Source organism: Macaca fascicularis, chromosome 11 (genome assembly GCF_037993035.2).
Source record: "Macaca fascicularis isolate 582-1 chromosome 11, T2T-MFA8v1.1".
Classification (NCBI taxonomy): Eukaryota; Metazoa; Chordata; class Mammalia; order Primates; family Cercopithecidae; genus Macaca; species Macaca fascicularis.
In genome coordinates, this window is record NC_088385.1 from 96569740 (window position 1) to 96594704 (window position 24965).

The 24965-nt window shown below is 36.1% G+C and overlaps 1 protein-coding gene across 7 annotated transcripts in view; it reads right to left on the reverse strand.

The window, feature by feature from the left end:
• ATP2B1 (ATPase plasma membrane Ca2+ transporting 1) overlaps positions 1-24965 on the reverse strand; it is a 67982-nt gene that overhangs the window by 8285 nt on the left and 34732 nt on the right. The window contains exons 10-20 of one of the 7 annotated variants that reach the window (XM_065525228.2): positions 23876-24117; positions 20708-20945; positions 15109-15288; positions 14016-14103; positions 13528-13634; positions 7816-8007; positions 7385-7598; positions 6715-6926; positions 4997-5104; positions 2768-2950; positions 2308-2394 (exon numbers count right to left, since the gene is read on the reverse strand). In XM_065525228.2, coding sequence (XP_065381300.1) covers positions 2308-2394; positions 2768-2950; positions 4997-5104; positions 6715-6926; positions 7385-7598; positions 7816-8007; positions 13528-13634; positions 14016-14103; positions 15109-15288; positions 20708-20945; positions 23876-24117 — 1851 coding nt within the window. Of the gene's footprint in view, positions 1-2240; positions 2395-2767; positions 2951-4996; positions 5105-6714; positions 6927-7384; positions 7599-7815; positions 8008-13527; positions 13635-14015; positions 14104-15108; positions 15289-20707; positions 20946-23875; positions 24118-24965 lie in introns of all 7 variants that reach the window. The other 6 variants (XM_074007503.1, XM_065525232.2, XR_012420476.1 and 3 more) reach the window with 6 other exon arrangements.

Below are 24965 nucleotides of genomic sequence, written 5' to 3' on the forward strand. Positions count from 1 at the left end.
TCAAAGTCATAAAAAATAAAGGTAAGGAATGAATCCAAGTTGGGGACCAGACTCATAACACACATACTGTCAATAATTATTTTGGATTAAAAAAGTTATAAAGGAAATTTTGGAGGCAACCAGAGAAATCTGAATACTAACTGTCTGTTAGATAATATGGTATCAATGTTAAATTTCTTGGATAATAAAGTATGATTATATATGGGAATTCTTAGGTACATGCTGAAGTATTTACGGATAAAATGCCGTGGTATCTGCCATTTTCAAATGGCTCAGAAAAAGAGTTATATTAATATACAGATAAAATAGTGTGATAAAATATTAAGTGGTAAATCCAGGTGAAAGATTTTCATGTATTAATTTTTCAACATGTCTGTAGGTTTGAATTTTTCAAATTTAAAATTTTGAGGGAAGGGGGTCTATCAGGATAAAGTCTGAGTTTGGCTCCTTCTTGTGGGGTATAAACAGATGCTTACTTCCATTTCAGCTTTCCTTAGTTTATTACTCTTTCAGTACCAGACTATTATCAATCCCTTAGTTTATTCCTCTTTTAGTACGAGATTATAATCACTGAGGCCTCATTTGGTAAATTCTATCAAGGGTCATCTTGGGAGTCACTTCCTTCAGGCAATTTTTCTTGACTTTCCAGGGTAGACTAAGGACCCTGTTATGACAGTTTGTGTTTTACTACCATGTAGAAATTTCTAACTATTTGTTTTTGTCCTCTACTAGACTGCAGGTTCTAGAGGTTCCAGCATAGTTCTGACATATGGTAGGCCTTCCATAAAGGCTTGTAGAACATTTACCATCTAGGGCTAGGTGGTAAGGAGCTCTAGAGAGAGAGGCATAGTTTGAAATCCACAGATACAGGGAGGAAGAGGCATTTTTACTGTACCAGGTGTAAGGCCAGGCAATTTATGGTTACCATTTTATTCAGGTAGGTAATTTTTAAAAGAAAGAGTTTTAGCTGTCCCTGTATGTAAATTTAATATCTTAATGTTAGAGGGTCACTTGAAACACTTGTGTGCACTTTGCTTTACATCATGCGGCCTCTGCTTATTAGCCATAGACAAGTTATTTAAACTCTAAGGCAGTTTTCATACCTGTAAAACAGGGACAGTTCTTACTGTGCCTGTTTCACCACATTTTTAAAAATATCAAATAAAAATATACTTAAGTAAATAGGGAACAAACAGGCATTAAGTAGAAAGTCTGCACTGTTTTCTCCCTTATTTCATCCTCTCTGCAGCTTCTCAAGGTTCCTCTAGTCCTTTGCTGGCTGGAGGAGACCAAAGGGAGAAGATAGGTCTCTGTCTACTTCAAGGCTAACCTTAGGTATCACTGTAAATTTTTGGGATGAGGTTGGGTTTACATCTTTAATGCCTCCATATTCGAGAATGCACCATGAATTCTCAGTAATATTTATAGCTTATAAGGCCTTTACAAAGTTTGCTATTTACTAAAAACCTAAAAGAAAATGTTAGTCAATTATTGAAAATTACAACATTTGTTGGTTCAACAATTAATCAATAGTATACTTTCCTACTTCTACTGAAACTTAACAGAACATTTCTTATCTATGATGCAATTGTTAACTAAATTGACTATACAAATGGAAAAAAAACACCCTAAACCATAAATACCACAGGAAGTTTTAAAATTTACAGTGATTTCCCCCGAAACCACCCCACAGCCAAACAACAACAACAACAACAACAAATCAAAGACAAAGTTCAGGTTAAGAAGGCAAGCAACTGGCTATACAGACTGAAAACTTGTCTTCAGGCTACTAACTTACTTTCCAAATTGGACGAAAGTCAAAATGCTAAGTTTATTCTTAGCTTTGAAAATGCAATTTCCTGGTTCTGTTAGATGAGTTTCAAATCACATGCTTTTAGGAACCATGCAGTATAAACATGTTTAAAGGCATATACTCAAAAATTTATAGTAGTTTCACAAGTTCTAAGCTACAATTTTATTCCCCATATTAACTATCAGTTAGCACAGAGACAAGCTCACAGATTGCATCTAATCTTTGGTTGCAATTGTTCCACCTGTTGTCTAGCCCTCTAAGAAATAAAACAACAATGACAACACTTTGAGGTCTCAATCCACTTTACGAAAAGAAAGCTTTATGAAAAAGCCTGAACAATGAATTCAAACATTAAGGAGAAAATGAGAAACGTTAGGTGTGTGAAGTAGGAAATGTTAATTTCATGCACTTAGGAACACACACTCACACCCCACAGTAGTAGAAGCAGTAGAAGAGGAAAACACTACATGTGTAGGGGTAGAAATATTTGTTACATCATGATGCTGGCTGGCGATGGAGGGTTGCCGCCTTAGAGCCCCCTGAATGGAACTTCCACTCTGGAAAGCATTCACTACATCCATCTGCAAGGAATCAGAGATTGTGACAGCTTGCTCAGCAAGAGAGAGAGAGAACAAGAGAAAGGACCATTCCATCTATCAACATATAAAAAGAAAAAGGCACTTTTAACAAAGCTTATAGGCAAGAATAGCATTTTGAGATGAAGTGGGGGGTGGGGGAGCTAGGAAAAAAGGAGCTTAGGGGCATATAGACACATTCTTTCATAATCAGTTAAAAGTCTCACTCATTCCAGGCACCAGGATTACTTTTCAAGAGAATACAATTTGTGGGTTGGGAAGGCTAGAGAGGAAGTTTAAGAAGTACACTCGAATCTCCTCCCCAGGTCAAAAAGCCCTGGCTCCCATCATCTCTCCTACCTCTCTACCAGGCCCATACCTGTGTTTGGATTCTGTTCAGACCTCTAAACCACAAGATTTGGCCACGCCGCAACTCCCTTTCAGCGTGATCAATCTCTTCAACATCCTCCGCTAATTCCTCCTCAGGTATTTCTTCCTTTTGTGTTCCATGACCAGCTTCTTTGAGGAATTTTAAACGGCTAGTTGGAATTGTTGAAATAAGCTACAACACAGGGGAATGAACTTAGAAATAAATCATATCAAGTAAAGGTAAGCTGATCAACTGTAATACTAAAGGTACTAAAAATAGTCAGAGTATTCGACTATCTTTACCAACGAAGTAATGGGATCCTGTTGATTAGTCTTTCTCTCCCAGTGCAAAACACATTCTTCTCTTAGCTACACAAAAGATTTGAGTTTGAAGGGTAAAAAGTTTTCCTAAATGGAAATTAACCTGATTACATTTTTCACATTTTCATCAGGACATTCAAGACAGTACATTTTAAAACCATGGTCTGATATATGTATTTACTTAAAGTTCTATTTATTTTGAATACAATGAAAATGGCAGCTGGTCTTACTAGATGCAAAACATGTTTACATTTCATTAATGCTGTCAGAGTTCAATGAGAAAAAATGTACAAAAATTTTAAAAAATCATCAAGGTTACACTGAAAATAGTTTTGTTGATTAAGTATTTTTAAAAAACGCAACAGTTTAAAATTAGATTAGTATTGATTGATGATACCAAACAAAAACAGATGCCCCAGAAAACACAAAGGATACAAGAAACACCAATACACATGTATTAGCTTATGTGTTAACATCCATTCTTTAAGGCAGCAGTTGAGTTTGTCAGGGAGAAACAAGCATGTAGTCAGCTATAGAATTCTGCTTGGAGAACTTCTAGTACACCCACTTCATTTCACCAAGGTGAAATAGGCTTCAAGGCACATAAAGTGACTTGTTCATGGAGTGACTAGGAATCTAGGTCTCCTGACCACCAAAGGCAGTGCTTGTTCTACCATGGTACACTTAGTATGGGTCCTACTTAAAAGATGATCTCTATTAATGAGGTATTCAAAATGGATAAGAAACCTCCGAACCTAGAAACATAATTAAGAAAAAGAAGAGATAAAAAGATGTAAAGATTGAGCTAAATTTATGGAAACCCTGAAAGTCTGGCTTCACTGATTTGCAGAATGACAATAAATTAGCTTTTGCAAATTATATGCCATAAAATATATTAACCTTCATTTATGAAAATGTTAGTATAGATTTTCTATAACTTAGTTTTATAGTAATGGGCTTAAAATGCATAAATCATTATCACTTACATTTAAAAAATAATGACATGCATTTGCAAGTAAGCTGCCTATAGTAAATATGAGGTATATCTCTTATTTCAGGCACTTTATTTTATACATACACTGTTAAAGCTATTCAATTCAAATCTAAAACATCATTTTGTGACCCCTTTTTCCAGGTAACATTATTTTTATAAAAACACTCTCTAAGGTCAGTTTTTCTTATGCTGCATATTAGATTAAATTACAGAACAAAATGACGAAGTACGTATACGTATTCCTTACTTTTTTTTTGAGACGAAGTCTCGCTCTTCTCCCCTAGGCTGGAGTGCAATGGCGCGATCTCAGCTCACTGCAACCTCCGCCTCCTGGGTTCAAGCGATTCTCCTGCCTCAGCCTCCCGAGTAGCTGGGATTACAGGCACCTGCCACCATGCCCGGCTAATTTTTGTATTTTTAGTAGAGATGGGGTTTCACCATGCTGGCCAGGCTGTTACCGAACTCCTTACCTCAGGTGATCCGCCCACCTCGGCCTCCCAAAGTGCTGGGATTACAGGCGTGAGCCACCGCGCCCGGCCATGTATTTTCTACATTTTTGTTAAAAATTTTTTTCTGAAAATGTAAAAATAGGTTATAGAGTAAAAGATACAGATATTAGCATCCTAACCAGTTATAAATACATCATTTTTAACAACTGCTACAAAACTTTTCTAAAAAACAAGTAAAAAAAACCACATAAAAAGTTAGGACAGTATTTTATAGTACAGGCATAATCATAATGAACAAGTGACATACTGGAACTATATACAACATTAAAAAAAATTATCTTTGAATTCCCTCTCTTTATTCACCATGTTAACGATTTAGAATCAAGTAATGAAACTGTTAAAGAAAATACACACTAAAAATTAAAAAAAAAAAAAAATCACTTTAGGTTTAAGCAAAAACTAATGAGACTTTTACCTGGCCCCAGAGTAACGTTCCCATTCCTAGGAATATTGACCATAGCCACTGTTCTATCGAAAGTTCTGAACAACTGAAAGGTTTTCCACCAAACTGCACAATTATTATCTGGAGGAATAATCAAGAGTAAATTTACTTAAATCTTAAATTTAAAAATTCATATACTTTAAAAAATATCAAATTTATGTCCTCTAAAATAAGGTGAACAACCACTATTCTGATGAAGTGTATTATATTAGTCACAACTGAAAATAAGACAACTGAAACAGACCTTTCCTCTTTCCTCTCCAGGGAAAGGGTTCCCTCTTACAAAAAAAGACAACTGAAATAAAGTAAAATCTTGCCCAATGTTTTTAATGCTTGCGTATTTCATGTTTAAATTATGCTTACTAAAAAGTAAAATTCTTATGATGAAGAAGAATAACTTTATGTTTCCAATATAACCCCAAGCAACTACATTCCCCTGTATTTAGTACAATTCTTCAAATAATTTATGTCTTTCTCAAAATATAGTACTCTTTTGTAGAAAAGACTGTATGTTACTGGAAAAATATACAATATTTAAAAAGTTCCACATAGCTGTTTATTTCTAGTTAACATTTATACCTATTAAGATAAATACAAACAGACTGTAAGAGAAGAAAGGCAACTTGCAAAGTTCTATGAAATATGGGCTAATTCAGGTGAGGTGATCTCAGATTTGCTCTCCTTTATGAAAAGAGTGAGGCCTGATGATGAACATAAATTCATAATACAGTGCTTATGCTTTGCTTGTTATCTAAAAAGCCTAAAATAGTGTGCATGGAAATATTAAGAATTAACTGGGGTTGGGTGTGACAACTCATACCTGTAATTCTAACACTTTTGGAGGCTGAGGTGAGAGGATCGCTTGAGCCCAGGAGTTCAAGACCAGCCTAGGCAACACAGCAAGACCCCATCTTAATCAAAAAATAAATACTTTTTAAAAACGAATCAAATAACAATATTCATCCTCCTGTGAGTCTGAAAGGGCTCTCTCTGATATGGCAGTTAAAGTAGTTCTCAAATATTAAAATCAAAAATAATTTTGGAAGTTAATATTTTAAAACTTCAAAGTTACAATTCCTTTCTTTTTAGCTCTACTTCACTCAAATTCAAGTGATTTTTACTTCTCGGTTCCACTATTTTTTAAGTTAATCTGTACAGTTCTACAGATAGATTTCTAACTGCTTTGTTAGTAGCCCAATTAGATAATAACTGATTTGACAATCAGGTCTGGATTTTAGTAGAGATATAAAACTGAAGTAATTTTCTTTTATAAATCAAGAAAATAATGAGCATGAAAAGAGTTCAATATTTATTTGCACAAGTGATCTTAATTATTTTTAAATTTAAACTTGATCTTTTTTTGGTATAATGTGGGATGTAAAAAGAATACTAAAATGCTGGGGAAACAATTAATGTGATTGGCTGACTTTGTTTCCTAAGAAATAGTATCTTTCACTTTATAGTTGGAAGAAATAAAACCGTTTGCCTAGTTGGTTGTGGCATTTACTTCTAAGAACAAGAGATTCAGTTCTCATATTCTTTAACATATACCTTAAATCACCAGATCCTATAGATGTCACCAAGGCAATAGTTCCACACATGTTCCACACAAGTGATTGCTAGAACAAGCTGTTTACCTAATGTCTCCCATATAACAGGCAAATTTGAAACTATCTTTTCCAATTACCCACCTGTACCACAAAAGTTCCTAAAACAATTGTGCAGAAGATGGCATTGTTAAAGATTCCTTCAAATACATTTCTTTCACCATGAATTTTCCGGGCATTTATTTCATTGAAAAGTTGCATCAGCACAAAGGTATTAAAAACAATAGTATAATGTTCTGAAGGAGGTGCATGCAAAGGAGCATTTCTTCCACTATCAATGTCAAAAAACTTTTCTCCTGAAAGAACGAAAAATGACTATTTTGTAATTATCATACCAAGTAAGATTTCAAGGAAGAATACGAAGTAAAACTTAGCTAGACTTTTTATTTTATCTGAAATGGCAGCATGGAAGGAGCTGGAAGAAACCTGGGATTATCTAGTACAACTCTCTTATTTTATAGACAAGGAAACAGAAGCTCCCAAAACTATGGTGACGATCTCAGGATCACATATCTAAATCAGTGGAGAGCCAGGATAAGACATCAGGACCTTTATTCTCCCCCTACTATCTATCTTATTGTCTCCCCAAATTTACTCAGCACTCACTGATACAGAAGAAGAAATGAAAGATAAACGGGAAGTCAGGAATAGAACTTAGGCTCTTGAAAATTTATAACATTATAACATCTTGGATGATTAGCTTGGAAAAGAAACAATTAACTGAAGCTTTATTTATTAGACACTGAATTCTTACCAGCAAATAAGAGTGTAAAGACTACTACAAGTTGATAGAATGCATGACCCAAAATATTCTTCATCATTGTACGTGAGATGAGAGGCTTATTTCTACCATAAGGTTTCCGAAGCAAGAGAGACTCAGTGGGTGGTTCCGTTGCCAGAGCCAGGGAAGCGAGCGTATCCATTATGAGGTTTACCCACAGCATCTGCACAGCCTTAAGCGGTGAGTCCTAGAAAAGATATGTTTCCTAATAGACATTCACAACTACTCAGGGACTCAGCAACTCTCAGGGAGCCTTTAGGGTTTAAAAACTTGAGAAACAGAACAGGATTATATTTTTATATTAACTAACCTAAAACATTAAGCTTCAGCTTAATGTATTTTTAAAAAGGCATTTTATGTACTTTTATTTAAAGGAAACAAGTTTTAATAGACAAATCACCTACTTGAGTAATACAGGCGCCCGTAAAAGCAACAATCACTGCTACTACATTAACAGTAAGTTGGAACTGAAGGAATTTTGAGATGCTGTCATACACATTTCGTCCCCACATAACTGCTTTAACAATGCTTGTAAAGTTGTCATCTGTGAGAATAATATCGGACGCTTCTTTAGCTACATCAGTTCCAGCAATACCCTGTTAAAAAAATTTTGTGAATTAGACTAAATGTTTTAACTTTCAAATAGTCAAAAAATACACAATTAATAAACAAAAGTTGACAACTATACCTAATAAATATTGACTTAAATTTACATTAAAAGAAGGTAACAGAGTTATTCTAAGATATTACTAGGAAAGACATTCTGGTTTAGCAGAAATCAAACAAAGAATGAAGTATTAAAAATAAGGTTCAAGTTGGGCTAAAAATGGAGGAATGAACAAAGACATTACCCAAGTTCCTTCCAAAAGCCACACAAAAAGGTATATATTAATAAAAAGCAAACAAACTCTATGAAGACAAAGTTAGAGGAAAAGGAGATTCTACCAAAAAAAAAAAAAAAAACACCAAAAAACACTGAAAGCAGACAGCCAAATGCTAAGTAACTCAGCAGACACAAGAAAGCTGAATCGTAATCCGCGGGTAGAGAAAGTAGAAGTAGCCCCCTTTCCCCCCGATCACAGAACCCTCCTGCACAGCTTCGGACTTGGTAGATTTACATGGCACTGGAAGTAGGGGTGAAGGTAGCAATAAAAAAAGGAAGATCTTTTGAAAGTCTACTGAAGACGCATTTAGAACCTTCAAACTAGTAACAATGTTATCAACAAGAGAATGGGGCAATTAATAAATTGTAGATTAATAAAATGAGTGAACAACTATATTAACATAAATGATCTCACAAACATAATGCTGAATAAAGAAGATGAACTCAACACATAATGTATGATTCTTCTGTACGAAGTTCAAAAACAGGCAAAAGGAATAATCTTCAGGATACTGGTTATCTTTGCAGAGAGATAAGGCAGTAATTAGAAGGGAGTAGGATTCGCTAAAAAATTATCAAAAAGCTAAACCTCATGAACCCTGCTACGGGCTGAAAGTATTCCCCAAATTCATGTGTTGGAAATGTAATCTTCAATCAGCAAAGTGCAGACATGGAAACTCAGAGGTGATATTATGATGAAGGCTCTGACTTCACGTATGGATTAATGCCATTATCTTGGGAGTGGTTTCATTATCAAGAGTGAATTCATTATAAAGGTGAGTTTGACCCCCTCTTGCTTTAGTGCTCACCTGCAATGTTCTCTTGCCCTTCTCCCATGACATGATGCAGCATGAAGGCCCTCACCAGATGCTGGCACCCTGGTTCTTGGATTTACTCACCTCCAGAACCTCAAGTCAAAGACACTTTTATTGTTCATGAAATACTAAGTCTTAGATACTCTGTTATCACAATACAAAATGGACTAAGACAAACCTTTTCTCAAGAAGCAGCTGGAGGAGATGACTCCACCAGATAAGGGAGTAAACCAAAGATGATGATGCAACTGAATTCGTGAAGTACATGATCCAACACAAATGAGAGATAAAGAAAATCCTCAGGTATGGAGACCAAGAAGACAGCTGTGCAGCAAGGCCAGCAAATAGCAAGTGTAGATTAAAGCACGTTGAAAGATGTTAAGAGACGTTATCCCTTAGAAACTAAAACTGGTAAGAATGCTAAAGGTCTCCGATATATGGAACAGATAATTTGGGGATGAATTAGAGTTAAGTACATAGAAAAACTAAGCCAAAACAATTCAAACAAACCAAATAAAAATTAAAAGAAAGTAAAAAAGACAACAAATTATAGGGAACATAAAAAGCTGTGTAAGGAAGGAAAAGTAATTACAGTAGACCACATAGATCAGGTTGAAACAGCATTTACAGTCACAGTAAGGACTGAATGTTCATCGAACCTAAATTATGATATAACTGCTGGCAGATGATGGGATAGGTAGTAAGCATGAAGGTATACGGGGTGAATGTGGTCTATGTGCCTGTAAAAGCACAAAGTCCTCATCTTCATTAATGAAAGTCAGTAGTTAAAGCCTTATATTAAAACAATCAAAAAGCACCAGAATCATGTGATTTAGAGATATAAAGGTACATAACTAAGGAACAGAAGCAGCTAAAACTGTTTTCCTTCAGGAGCCAAAAATTTGGTATGTGGTAGGGGACTTGGTATTAAGTCTTACAGAACTACCTGACCTTTTAAATGCTATGCATACATTGTTTTGATAAACAAGAAGTTCAGATGAAACCTTTCTCAAAATACTCAATGAAGAAACAATCTTATTTTAGAATCTTAGTCTCCAGCTCCCATTGTGAGTATTTTACTTTTAATGTCCCACTTATTTTTTTTTTTTTTTGAGACAGAGTCTCACTCTGTTGTCCACGCTGGAGTGCAGTGGCGCCATCTTGGCTCACTGCAAGCTCCGCCTTCCAGGTTCATGCCACTCTCTCGCCTCAGTCTCCCAAGTAGCTGAGATTACAGGCGCACACCACCACACCCACTATTTTGTATTTTTAGTAGAGACAGGGTTTTACCATGTTGGCCAGATTGGTCTCAAACTTCCGACCTCAAGAGATCCACCCGCCTTGGCCTCCCAAAGTGCTGGGATTACAGGCATGAGCCACCACACCTGGCCAATGTCCCACATATTTAACACACTTAAACTCAATGGGATTTCTTGATTCTCATCATACCTATATTATACAAATGCAAATCTCCCCATTCCCGTGCTCAAAATCCTTAAAATTTCTAAAAGTAACTCTATGGTGTTAATTAGCATTCAGATAAAATCTAGTTCTATGATGAAACAAGTCTGGAAAACTTTCAATCACAAAAGGTTAAAGTGCTTTTAAAACATGAGCTTCTAGGAGTTATATGATATCGCATAGTATGTCTCTAAACTTACTTCATCAGAAGTAGGCTTGTCAAATGTTCATCTACAGGATAAGAGAAAAAAATCCTTATCTTGGCATTCAAGGCCTTTTTAATGTGGCACCCTGTGAATTCTTCTAGCTTCGTATCTCATTACAGTACCACAACCTCTTCTAGTTAGACTGAACAACTTGTACATAATTCGCTGATGAATAATGAGGGCCTCTTGGTTCCTCTCCTTCCCTCAGCTAAACTGGCATCTCTTCCAGAAAACCTTTTCCAGTCTTAACAGGCAGAGTCAAGGACTTCTTCCTGAAAAACTTGTCACTATCCTGTGATTATTTCCATGTGCTGTGAATTTTTAGGAAACAGCAACTCTTCACTTCTAATGTTTCTGGACTGGAATACTGAACAGTCTCTTAATATTTGGAGTCCCGCATTAATCCAAATAAAGTTTAAAATAAAAGTATTTTAATTACTTTAGGTTTTACTACCATAGATGTATTTGATTATCGGATTACACCATGACATTCAGTCCTTGATGATAGCAATACACGGTTAACTAATTTTTGGCAAGAATAATATGTGACAAGGATTCTCTCCTTTGACCAAAACTTGCTATGCAGGTAATTGTTATACTGTATTATTTAGGGAATATAAGAAAAAGTCTGTACATGTTCACTACAGACGCAACCATCCATATTTTTGTTCTGAATATTTTCTATCTACAGTTGGTTGATTCTGCCGATGCATAATCCATGGATAAAAAGGGCCAAATGGACAAGCAGAACATACACTTTATCTACAGATCAACAAATCAAGAACGTATGCCCCAAAATGCTATACCTGCCTGAAAAATAAGAGATACATTTAGAAAGAAATTATCAACAGCGATTTCTTGTAACTAAAAAAAACTCTAAGACAAGACGTTTATCTTTAAGTTTTAACTGAACAAATGCAAAACCAAAGTAAATTCAAGCTTAAACAAGAGTAGTTTCAAGTCCAAGCTACCAAGCACTTATAGTTTCTCTCTGTTTCTGAACTAAATTTATTTATTTGAGACAGCGCTTTGCTCTGTCACCTAGGCTGGAGTGCAGTGGTGTCATCTTGGCTCACGGCAGCCTGTGCCTCCTGGGTTCAAGCGATTCTCATGCCTCAGCCTTTTAAGCATCTGGGATTACAGGCATGACCACCACACCCAGTGAATTTTTTTTTTTTTTTTAGTAGAGATGGAGTTTTGCCATGTTGGCCAGGCTGTTCTTGAACTCCTGACTGCCTCAGCCTCCCAAAGTGTTGGGATTACAGGCATGAGCCATCATGGCCAGTCTGTTTTTGAACTAAATTCAGACTTTTCACGTTATCATTAAAAAAAAAAAAAAAAAAAAAAAAAAAAAAAAAAAAGTGGTAAAACTGGGCCTAAAACCGTAAAGAGCTTAAAAAACACTAACCAACCAGCCAGTGTATTGTGTTTTTGTTTGATTACATTTACCTGTATTTACTTAAAGCCCATTGTCCTTACATTCAAGTTTTGGGAAGAAAGCTTTTTTTATTTTAAAATTCATTTTACATAAATGCCTTTCTGGTCAGCTGTCAGAATGTAAATAGCAATAAAAATCCTACTAAATGCTCAAGAGCAGCAGTGAGTGATCCTATGTTCCTAAAGGGAACGAGCCTGTTTGCCTAGAGCAAAAGTAAGAGCACTTAATTATTCCATAGACCTCTTCAGCTATGCTTCACATGTCTTCAGAAGCTCCTACCAATGCAGCTGCCAACTATTTAAATTTGGGATGGGGTAGGGTGGGGGATCTTTGGATTCACTGCTTTTGATTGAGGAAAATTTACCCATAATTTCCTTTCCCCATCTCTCTCACTCCTGTTGAAAGGCTGCCACCATGGTAGATCTTCTAAATTTCTATTTTAGCAGCAAAATATCAGGGGGACAAATTATGCAAATAAACATTTGTACACAAAAACAATCTCTCATCTGAAAACCTTAGGGCTAGATTGTGATTCAGAATTCAGTCTCTCATAGTTTGGAAAGATAATGAGACACATAACCTTGTATCTCAATTTTCCCAAAAGAGCTTAGCACCCCATAAAAACCACATTAAAATCTCTACAATGGCTATGAATATTCACACTAAGTAGGACAAATAACAGCCTCACATCAGTTCAGAACAAATTTTGCAATCAAATGAGTCTGCTGCAAAATTTAGGTTAAAAATTTCAGTTTCCTGATAGTTCTGGATTTGAGAATTGTGATTATGAACCAGTATTTTCCAAAAATAAAATGAAACTCAAAGAAAATAAAATACTTAAATTGAGGACTCTGGGGAAAACAAGTAGGTAGGCTTTTTTCAGTCAAAAAAGATTATATATAAAATGATGGTATTCAATTACTTTTTAAATAACTGAAGAGTAATTGAGTAGATGAATGGAAAAGTCTCAATTATATTTTCAATTTAAATACAACTGTTCTAAGCCTGTGTCCTGCGTAAAAGGGTTGTTAAAGGTTCAGGTAAGATGACAGACATTAAAAAATTAACAGAATACAAAGTCAACATATAATATTATTAAATTGTTCAAAAGAAACAATCTAGTCAGATTTCATGACATCAAATAAAGCTAATGCATAAACTAATTAGACTTATAAACCAATTTAGGCTTATTAATTATCCCTCAAACTAATCTTGAGGGACAGTGTTTAAAATCCATAGTAATTCAGTCAACAAACAAACAAACCAACCAGTCCGTAAATTACGTTTGGATATTTAAATGAGTAAATTCTTACCATTGCAAATCCAACATCTGCTTTCTTTAGTGCTGGGCCATCATTTGTACCATCACCAGTTACGGCTACAACCTGGCGTTGGTCTGAGACAGTGCTGTCAATTATACCTTAAATACAAGTAAATATTTGTGTTATAAAAACATTACTCTTTAATAAGATGATTCTGAAGAATATCCTGACTATTCGGTTTTATAGACTCAAGGTTAAAAATAAATAATTAAACAAACATAGAAATGGAAATCGCTTAGATGTTGGGTGAGAACCTACTTCAGAAACTAAGGGCATATTCAGAGCAATATCCTGTCTTAAACACTTCAGATAATCACTTAGGAACACAATTTACCTAAGATATCAAAGGAAATGTATTTAGATTTTATTAAAACATGATATCCATTACTCAATCGAATATTTAGTACCTATTACTATTTTAGGAAGCAGAACACATTTCTGTATTAAGAAATTCTGAAATAATTGAAAAATCTACTTACCTTTAACCAGTGTATGCTTATCAGTAGGAGATGATCTTGCAAGTACTCGAAGCTTTGGCCAAATCTTGTCTATCCTCTCTTGCTCAATCTATAAATGTTTTATCAAAGTTAAAATATGCCCAAACATAGTTTCTTAAATCCTAACGAGCTATCTGGCATATTTATCAGTAGCTCTCAAAGTGTGTGGTCCACAGAACAACACCATCAGAAACTCCTGGGAACTTGTTAGAAACATGAATTCTTGGGCATGGACCCAGATCTACCTTAGCGAATACTGTGGGGCAGGCCCAGCAGTCTGTGTTTTAATAATTTTGCTAGGTGACTCTGATGCATACTCAGGTTTAAAAGCCATTGTTTTTTATCATTATAAGACCAAATTTAAACACCCCCCCCGCCTATGAAAATAGAACTTCCTTAATTGAGCATAAGAAGTTCAGAGAGTTTGGGGTCCCCTAAAATATGCTCCATATCAGCCTTTCCAACCCATCTCCCATTACTCCCTTATACATACTGTACTTCTGAAATTGGCCTAGATTCATCGCCACTACTTTCTTTTTTTTTTTTTTTTTTTTTTTTTTTGAGACGGAGTCTCGCTCTGTCACCCAGGCTGGAGTGCAGTGGCCGGATCTCAGCTCACTGCAAGCTCCGCCTCCCGGGTTCACGCCATTCTCCTGCCTCAGCCTCCCGAGTAGCTGGGACTACAGGCGCCTGCCACCTCGCCCGGCTAAGTTTTTGTATTTTTAGTAGAGACGGGGGTTTCACTGTGTTACCCAGGATGGTCTCGATCTCCTGACCTCGTGATCCGCCCGTCTCGGCCTCCCAAAGTGCTGGGATTACAGGCTTGAGCCACCGCGCCCGGCCGCCACTACTTTCATATAGCATTCATAGCAAGAAATGTTTACTTCCTTTAGGACCAATTTATTACTTCTCTCTTTTATCCCTTAGAACACTAGTATTTTGCTTCCTAAGGTATAGACTGCATTTATTTCATGCATGGTGCCTAACATAGTGCGTATTCAATATGTGTTTGTTGAATTAAATTCCTAATATATTAAACATCTGTCAACCAAAAAAAAAATAAATAAATCTTTACCTCTCCTTTTTCATTTCGTATTCTTCTGTTAAAATCTTTACCTTCTAGGCACAGAAAATCTTCCCCAGGATGTAAAATACCACATTTGGTAGCAATGGCCCGAGCAGTATTAATATTATCACCAGTGACCATTCGCACAGTAATTCCAGCCCTCTGACACTTTTTAATTGCATCTGGCACCTGGTTTACATAAAAAAAAATTACAAAGTTAAATTGGTATTTTTAGAGGGAAAAACATTTCACTGCACACAACTGCATTATTTTATAGTCCCCCAAATGATGACAATGATACAATGACTTCATGATTGATTTCATTTCCAATACTCAATATTTCTTGCACTATTTTCAATAACCTCTTTCCAATTCCACTGCCAGACTTAGCTCAGGCTTTGTTTTCAGTTGTCATCTACTAATTTGTTTGCAGGATTTATTTACAGAAGGCTTTTTAAAGCACGCTTTCCCCCTGGCAACCATTAGGCAATTCTTTTCTGGTTGGGTTTTCTACCTTTCTGGTTTTACTACCCAGATTACACCCGAGTAAAATGTTGGTATTCTTTTGTTTAGGGCTAAGGGTGGCTCACAATCTGTATCTTTTAAGTATTACCTTACCTACTCCCATACCTTCAATTTCCATCTAATTCCATCATATTCTAATGACTTTAGAATCCACATCCTGCTCCTACCTCGCTGTAAGAGGAGTCATAGTTCCACCTGAAAAGTGGGTATCGATTCAGGTGTCTAAAAGCAAAACCATGTTTCCTTTACCTATCTAGCAGAAACCTAAGAGTCACCTGTACTTCTTCTTTCAGTTCTCTTATCCTATATCCTTAGAAGCCAGTAAGTCCCGTGGATTCTACCTCAAATTTGCCCTGCATCATGTCTCTGTTGCTTGCTGCCCAACCTACTTCAATGGCTTTTTAATTGGTACCCTGCCAATTAAAGTTTGTTCCCCCTTTAAAACATATGATATACTTGATGGTAGAGTTTATTTTTTTAAACAGAAATACTCCCTTTCTTAAAATACACGATGATTCCTCAGCTGTTATCACAAATCACAAAGTTCTCAGTGTAACAGAATCACTGTTTGTGCCTGTACTACTACAGTTCCTTTCACCTAGAAAATCTTTTCCTGCTTTTCTATAAGCAGAAAATCCACACGGATCCTACTGGAGCAGGGGTTGCAAATTAAAATGCCTACAGGATCATGGAGGTAACATACATGAAGAAAATATGTTGAAAATGACAAACCCCCAAGACAAATGCCTAATGAAAGAGCTATTTAGCTCCAGCCTATTTCTGCCACGATGGAATGAGAGCCCAATGTTAACAGAACCTGTAATTGCAAAAGGAAGAAACACAGATTTGTGCATAATCTCTTCATACTTAATGTTTCTAACCTCCCCTCCCCCAACAAAGATAACCTGACTGAAGGCTAACTTTGGACTGCAGTCTACCTGTTTGTGAAGTCTATCCTAAATCCAGTGTAAATCTAACTTATCTGGAGCTTTCTTGGTCTACATAGACAAAACTGCACCTTCATCTTATACATACCTCTATTACAGGTCATCAAGTCATACTATAGTTATTGTTTACCTGAATCTTCAATGAGCTTCTTGAAGGCAGGACCTTTACCTTATCTTTGCATCATCAATACCTAGTATGCCTTTTGTTTATTTAACAAATAAGCACCAGGCATGTGACTGGAGTTTAGGATTTACTGAACTGCTGAATTAAATATCTTTGGGATAATAGCAAGGGGACATTTTCTAAGGGGTGCACATTCCAGACAAGGTACCTTTTTTTTCCCCCCAAGATGGGTCTCACTCCATCACCCAAGATAAAGTGCAGTGGTACAATGCTGATTCACTGCAACCTCTACCTCCCAGGCTCAAGTGATCCTCCCACCTCAGCCTCCTGAGTAGTTGGGACCACAGGTGCATGCCACCATGCACAGCTAATTTTTTGTATTTTTAGTAGAGATGGGGTTTCACCATGTTGCCCAGGTGAACTCCTGAGCTCAGGCGATCCGTCTGCATCAGTCTCCCAAAGTAATGGGATTATAGGTGTGAGTCACCATGCCTGGCCCAGGGTACCATGTTTTAAAACATGTATGCAATGTAATTAATTGCAATTTAAATATATATTTATCTATAAGTTTTAAGATTTACATCATAAAAGTTATTTTCCTCTACCCAGTCAACTCTTAGTGATTCAAATAATTGGAGGGCGACATCACATGCATTTACTCAAACTAATATTTACTGAATGCCAGGCACTGTGCTTAGGTCCTAGTGCCAGAGTGATGAGCAAAAGGACAGGGCCTGCTGAAATTATTTTTTCAAAAAAAAAATATATATATATATATATATTTGACACTAAAAACACTTGTTTTATACATGTATGTATCTCCTGTTATCTCATTTGAGATAAAATCTATCTTAAATTTTTATATCTAAGCAGTCCTTGATTAGGTAGTATCCCAGTATCATCTGGACAGGGAAACAATGAGTAAAAGGGAGAAATTGGTCTCAGGTTAAAACTATGTGGCAAATAATACATAAGAAAGGCACACTAACATTTATTAACTGCCTACTAATCATCAGATGCTTCCAGCTTAAACCTCACAAACTATCTCTACTTTTACATTTAAGAAACTAAAGCAAGGCCAAGTACTTATACATATGCAATAAAAACTGGATTTGTTCTAGACATCTAATTATTCAAGAATCCCTCCACCAGAACTGCACTGTACAAAATAGAGAAACTCAGAGAAAGCTGTTTCATATGACATCGTCTCAATTTAGTATATAAATACCCATCTCATTTTGTGATACTGAGAAACAAGTGCCATTTACATGCTTTAAAAAGATAAAACTCTCCATCAACTGCAATGCCAAGAGCATGATAATAGACTGATTTGTCTTCCAAAGAATGAAAGTTGCAGATATTCTGATTTAATGTTAAAGTTTAAACCATAAGTCAATGTATAGAACTTTGAAAAGCCAGGCACAGTGGTGTGTGCCTGTAATTACAGCTATCCAGGAGGCTGAGGTGGGAGGCTGCTTGAGGCCAGGAGTTTGAGACTGCAGTGCACCATGATCTCCTGCCTGTGAAAAGCCACTGTACTACAGCCTGGGCAACATAGGAAGACCTATTCCTTAAAAAAAACAAAAACAAGACAAAACAAAAAAACAACCTCTGAATGATTCTCCTGTGACCAAATGGCAAATATTACCCACCTGGCTATTTTATAAGCATTTGAAATTACAAAACCCCAAACCAAATTTATCTTGATCTTTCAACAGGCTGCTGTTTCTGATTCTCTTATTACATTGGTAACCCTCTACCAGCCACCAAGTTATACAAGTTAGAGACTGGTTCCATCTCCTTTATAAGACTTCTAATTGTGGCAACCTCTTAGTTGTAAAAGCCTTCTTCCCTAGCTACACACTTTCTCTAAAAGATCTTTAGTTTCATCAGTGATTTCTTCAGACTAGCCCACTTTCAGACTCTGAGGTCCAAATGCTTGACATACATTTGGATGTCTCAGACACCTCAACAATGTCAAAAATTGAATATCCAAACCCAATATATTACTTCCTACTGGTTCTATCTCCACTCACTTTGAAATCGTTCCTTTCTTTCCATCTCCTATGCCACAACTGTAGGCCAAGCCATAATCATCTCTTGCCTGGGATCACTGCAATACTCTCATTAACTTCCCTGCTTCTACTCTTCTTCATCTCTAATCCCTGTCTTACACAGTAACCAAAATAGTATTTTAACAACATAAATCATATCACTTCCCAGCCTGAATTTCAGAAAATTCAGAGCCCTCACAGCCCAGTAAGGCCAGAGATCATCTCGTCTCCCCTTTCTTCTTTACACTTACAGCCACACTGGCCTCCTTTCCACCTTTAAAATAGCTAAATACTTTTCTCACTTTCACTTGCATTTCTCATTTTGCTTGGAATGCTCTTCTTGCAGCTATTTACATGGCAGACCCACTGTGAACCATCAGATTGCATCTCAAATGCTATATCCTCAGAAATTCCTAATGCAGTCTCCCTCCATTACTTTATTTCATTACACTGTGCATATCTTATATATATAGCCCTTTTGCACTAGTAATTGTCTTATTTAATATCATCCCCCCGATATGCCATCCTGCCACCCAGAATATAAGGCCTATGAGAACAGGCACCAAGTCTTATTCCTCCCAAAATTCATTTTCACTTGACACGGTGTCCATGTATCTATCATTCTACCTACTTAGCTGTCTTCTTCCTCTAGAATATACATCTCAAGACTATTCTGGTCACTGCAGTATTTCCAGTTCCTAGAAGAGTGCTACATATTAGGTTTTGAATCAATTAGCTGATAAAGTCACTGAACAACAGTGGTTTTCTGCTAGTGCTGTTATTTATGTTGCTTCTTTGCTCAAGACATACTTAACTGCTCACTCTCTTTCTTGGTTTAGATGATACTTCCTCCTTAAGAATCAGATCAGGTAATTAACCTCTAGGAAGTCTTACCTGACCCCTCCAGTGGTTAATACAGCACAGTAGTCTTTTAAGCACCTGTGTTTTAGACAAAGCTGGTATTTTAACACACTAGGTGTACTAACTCTCTATACATTCTCGATTTTTAAAAATCTGCCAAATAAGAGTAATAGTATGCATACCTCACAAAGTTAGACATTTAAAAAAATTACATGTAAAGCATGTGGCTTAAGTATATGGCACACAGTGAGAACTCAATAAAAAGATGCTATTAGGGTAAGTTGGGAACTCGTGTTCCCTGCTCATATAACATGCTCTGTATATACCCAGCAAGGTACTAATATACTGGGTTGCAATAATCATGTGTTTGGTTCGTTCCACGTAAGACAGTAACTTCTTTGAGGCCAGGGATCAGATCTCAAAACTTTTAAGTCTCAAGTACCTTAGGATAGTGCCTGGCACACAGTAGTTGTTCAACAAACTTAAAAAACATGAAAAACCAAATAGCAAAAAAAAAGAAATTAAAGAGTGAAATCAGTCTAGAGCTGCACGCCATCCAATATGACAACTACTAGCAAGATATTTTAATTTGAATTAAATAAAATTTTAAAATCCTGTCTTTCAGTTGCACTACCCACTGAAAACTAGACGTCAGTAGTCACACATGGCGAGTGGCTACTGTATTGAACAATATACAGAACATTTCTATTATCACAGAAAGCTCTACTAGACAATGCTAGTCTAGAGACTGAAAACAAATAAATGGCACCTATTATTTAAGATAAATAATAACTGAAAATTCTACCCACTTTAAGGCACTGTGCTAGGTTATGGTGCTATGAACACATAGGATCCCAAAGACAGGCTGTCTTTAAAAACCACAAAAGCTAGCATATGGCACCGTAGGTACTATTATTTCACTTAAAAAGCTAGCATATGGCACCGTAGGTACTATTATTTCACTTATCTTGGGTTCACACAGGAAAAAAAAAAATCACAAACACCAAGAATTTTACTAGAAAACTGGTTACAATTAAGGCCTAGGTCCTCTATAGTTAGGAGATTCTGCACATGCAGAACACAGAATGTTTCACCACCTCAGGTCTCACAGGATCTTCAATCCCCACAACAGCAATGCATGTAAGGCCGGTGACAATATCATTTTCATTATCCCACTCTGGTTCTGGTTCTCCTGCTGGAAAATCTCTGAATGCAAGACATATGGTTCTCAAGCCTTCTGATGCCATCGGTTCAATCACAGTTTTTACAATATCATCACGGTCCCTTGGTCTGAACACTTTTGCCTCACCATTAGCACTCAAGATTTTGAAACACCTAAAAGGAAATGTTGAATCCAAACATCAATAATTTAAAAAAAATAATGGTTAATGCCATTTAAGTGAACTGGCAGGCCTAGAAATCATGGGATCTGATATCTGGAATTTAGAGAATTACATATAATTCATTTTTATAGACTTAAATTCACTTTTCACCCTCCCCTTTACAAAACAGAACTAATATGTATGGTTCTCATTTGATAGTTCTCCATTTAGCAGTTACTCTAGAACTTCTCTAAACCTTCTCTTTTGGAAATGCAGTGCTTTCAAAGAATCCCTGGGTGGCAAAGGAGAATAAACTATATATACTTCACCATTTTGGTACAGAATCAGACATTAGTTTTAAATAACACCAAAATCACAAATGTGTTCTTCTTTTAAGGTAAAAAGCCAAGTGTAGTCAACCCCTTACCTGAGATGTTGTTTCATCACCTATATTGTTTTAACCATGAAAGAAAAAAAATAACTTATTGTTAAAATAAGCATTCTATCAGAATGAGAGTTAATGCTAAAATAATTATTATTTTCAGTGACACTACTACCTTTTCTTTCATTATATAATGAATAAAAATCACACTATATACCTAAAGTCTGTTTTTCATAACGCCTCTCTATACTCCTCTCCCTTGATGATGCCATCTCCTCCTGCTTCTAGGGAGGTAATTCCCAAATCCGCATCTTCCATTTTGTTTTTCAAAGCTTTCCATCACTGCTGAAAAATTCTACCCAAATGTTTTATCACTACCTAAACCTTAAGGGATGAAAGCCTGGAAGCTGCCTCTTCACTGCCCATGTAATGTGCATCAACATTACCCTAATCATTTTGATGTAAGTCTAAAATTTCACTTTAATATTTATTTTTCCTGATCATCTCTCTACTATTAGCTCCTAAGTCCTATACATTTCCCCTCTGAACAGCCTCCTCAATGTGTCCACTCCTTTTTATTTCTCCTGCTACTACTTCCTTCTGGTTCTTACTTCAAGCTACAAAGCTACAGCTACTGTAATAGCAATAGGCTTTTAACTGATATCTGTCTGTAGCTGATTTTTTTTTTCCTCTAACCCACCTTGTTCCCTAATGCAAGAATTATCTTTAATCACAGCTTTGATGATTCTACTACTTAAAGAAAAAAATACTTCATTTGCATTATCTGGCTTATTTAATTTTAATTGCTCAGCCCAATATTTAAAAAGTCTCCACATCAAAATGCAAATATTACTGTGGGAACACTTGCTGTATGTTTACTGTCCATCAGGCTTCATGCTAGACAGCTGGTATGCATTATTTCATTTAAGTGCCACAGAGTTGGTGGTCATCAACCCCTCTCTCAGACGAGGAAAACGGAAGTAAGGGAAGAATGTGCCCCATATCCCAAAGCTAGTTAGTTGCAGAAGAAGAGTCAATGCATGATCAGTTTTGATGAAAAAAAATTCTCTTCTAAACCATCTATCTACTACCCACAAGCCAGGGATGAAACAAATTTCTAACCTTTTACAATGAAATCAGGTAACTGAGTGTACTGGGGCAAGAAGAAAGCTCTATACGGCCTGTGTGCCACAAAAGCCCATCACTATTCACCTGAACTATACAACCAGATATTCCCCTCCCAAATACGACCTGCTGTGGTTTCCCTAACCTCAAAGTTCTCATTTCATACCAAAACCTATCTTAAATGCCCCATCCCTACAGTATGATCTCTCACCCAAAAGCTTTGTACCAATTTATTATATGCTGCCTTCAGTTATTTATTTATATATTTGTCTCTTAAACTAATTGTAAAGTGTTCATTAAGATAATACTGGCTTATAATCCACATGTAAGCAAATTAAAAGTATATTTTAAATATTTACTTTAATATTTTAAATACTATAATTTCAAATGAGTTCCAATTTTCCCAAATTGCTCTACACCAGTATTTTTTTTTAAACCAGTTCTCTACTTCTTTAATGGAATTAAAGAAACCAAAATAATTTTACCACCTTTAATATCAAATAAACATCAGGAGAAATATATGTGAGCATGTTACAGCAAAATTAAAGCTACTGGTCTGTAAAAGGACAGCAAGAAAGAAAAATTAGTATTCAAAATGACAGGAGTATTTAAATATGACACTGCAGCCGCATAAATATGATAAATCTCATTTTGATATAAATGGGGAATTTTCAAGATCCAGCTTTTATGCTTTGCTATTCTAAAAATTACTCCATAATTCTCGTATCACATTCAGAATCCAGTAACCACAATGAGCGCTGAAGATCTAAACTTGAGGCCAGGTGCAGTGACTCACGTCTGTAATCCCAGCACTTTGGGAGGCCAACACAGGCAGATTACTTGAGGTCAGGAGTTCAAGACCAGCCTGGCCAACATGGTGAAACCCTGACTCTACTAAAAATACAAAACTTAGCCAGGTGTGGTGGGAGGTGCCTGTAATCCCAGTTACTTGGGAGGCTGAGGCAGGAGAATCCCTTGAACCCAGGGGCAGAGGATGAAGTGAGCTGAAATGGCACCACTGCATTCCAGCCTGGGTGATACAGGGAACCTCCATCTTAAACAAACAAACAAACAAAAAAGAGACATAAACTTAATTTTCTTCCCAGGAGGTTTTTTCAAGATTCTACATATTAAATAACAAGTAAATCAACTTCTAAAAATAAACATCAAACTATACATCATTAAACATACCAGACTGAATGTAATGGGTTTATTTTCCCTATAGTAAAATACTAAGAAATAAGAGAAGCTAGAGTGTGAAAATGGCAGAATAGCAGGGGCAAATATCTGGATACCATAAAATATGCTAAAAAGCTCTGAAGTCCTATCAAATGCCTGATGTTCACAAAAAGAAGACAACAACAACAACAATACAGTAAATATTCCATAAAGCAACTATAGTCAGCAATTTATTCATCTAAGCATTTTACTCTTACTTTTTCAGAATTATCTCAGATGCGCCCTTGCTGAATATTCGGTAACTTCCATCTGAATTTTTCAGAACAGTACTCATGGATTTCCTAACAGAATTGAAGGTGTAGACTTTGTACAGTGCTTCTTCCGGTATTTCATTTCTAACATCCTGATAATCCCGTTTTAAATCCAAAAGAAGTCCCAACAAGGCACATTCAGTTTTATTACCAACGTGACGAGGTAATCCACCCTCTTTCTCTGGGGGCTGTAAGAGAAAAAGGTTTAGTAGCTAGTATCATCTTGTTTCTCTATGAACATTTAATTTATAATGTAAAACAGAATGCGACATTCTAAAATAAAATTACAGAACAATTGTCTAATATCAACATTTTAAAGGAGGACACAGAAAAGTAAGGTAGAAAGGAGCCTGGGGTGAGAATGACATGGATTCTAATCTCAGTCCTGCCAGTTACTAGCTACATGAAATTTGACAATTGCCCAACTGCTGTGGTCCTTGGCTTCAGCGTCTGTAAAACAGGAGCACTTATGACCCCAAAATTAAATGATATAAGATGTATAAAGTTTATAGTTGGTTCCTAATACAGAGTGGAACTTAATTTTAATTCCCTTTTCCTGTTTTCACTTAACTTTAGTACTAAATCATTCAAAATTAAATCTACTTTACCAATTTTTATGGATTAAAAGTACATGCATTAAAATATTGTTCTCTTAAATGCAGTGAGAAGCTTTATTTCCTTCACAGTGCCTTCAGAAATACCACCTTACATAATCATCACAATGGGATTAAGGGCCGACGTGATCATCTTTACTCAGTAATTAAAGAAGGTAGCTCAGACTTTCAGCTAGTAAAAGGCAAAGTCAGATCTAGAACCAAGATCCCATAACTTTCCAATGCAATCATCCAATTCATGTATGTTTTCCCTAATGAACAGCATGCAATATTGTTTTTGTTAATGATTTTCATCCATAAATCACTAGAAGAGATTAAGTCAAACATAACATTGTATGCTTTCTGTTACAAATAAGATTTCTAAAACTTGTAAAGTTGAAAATTTTGTTTTATATGGTGGCACATGTCTAGAATTACTTTAC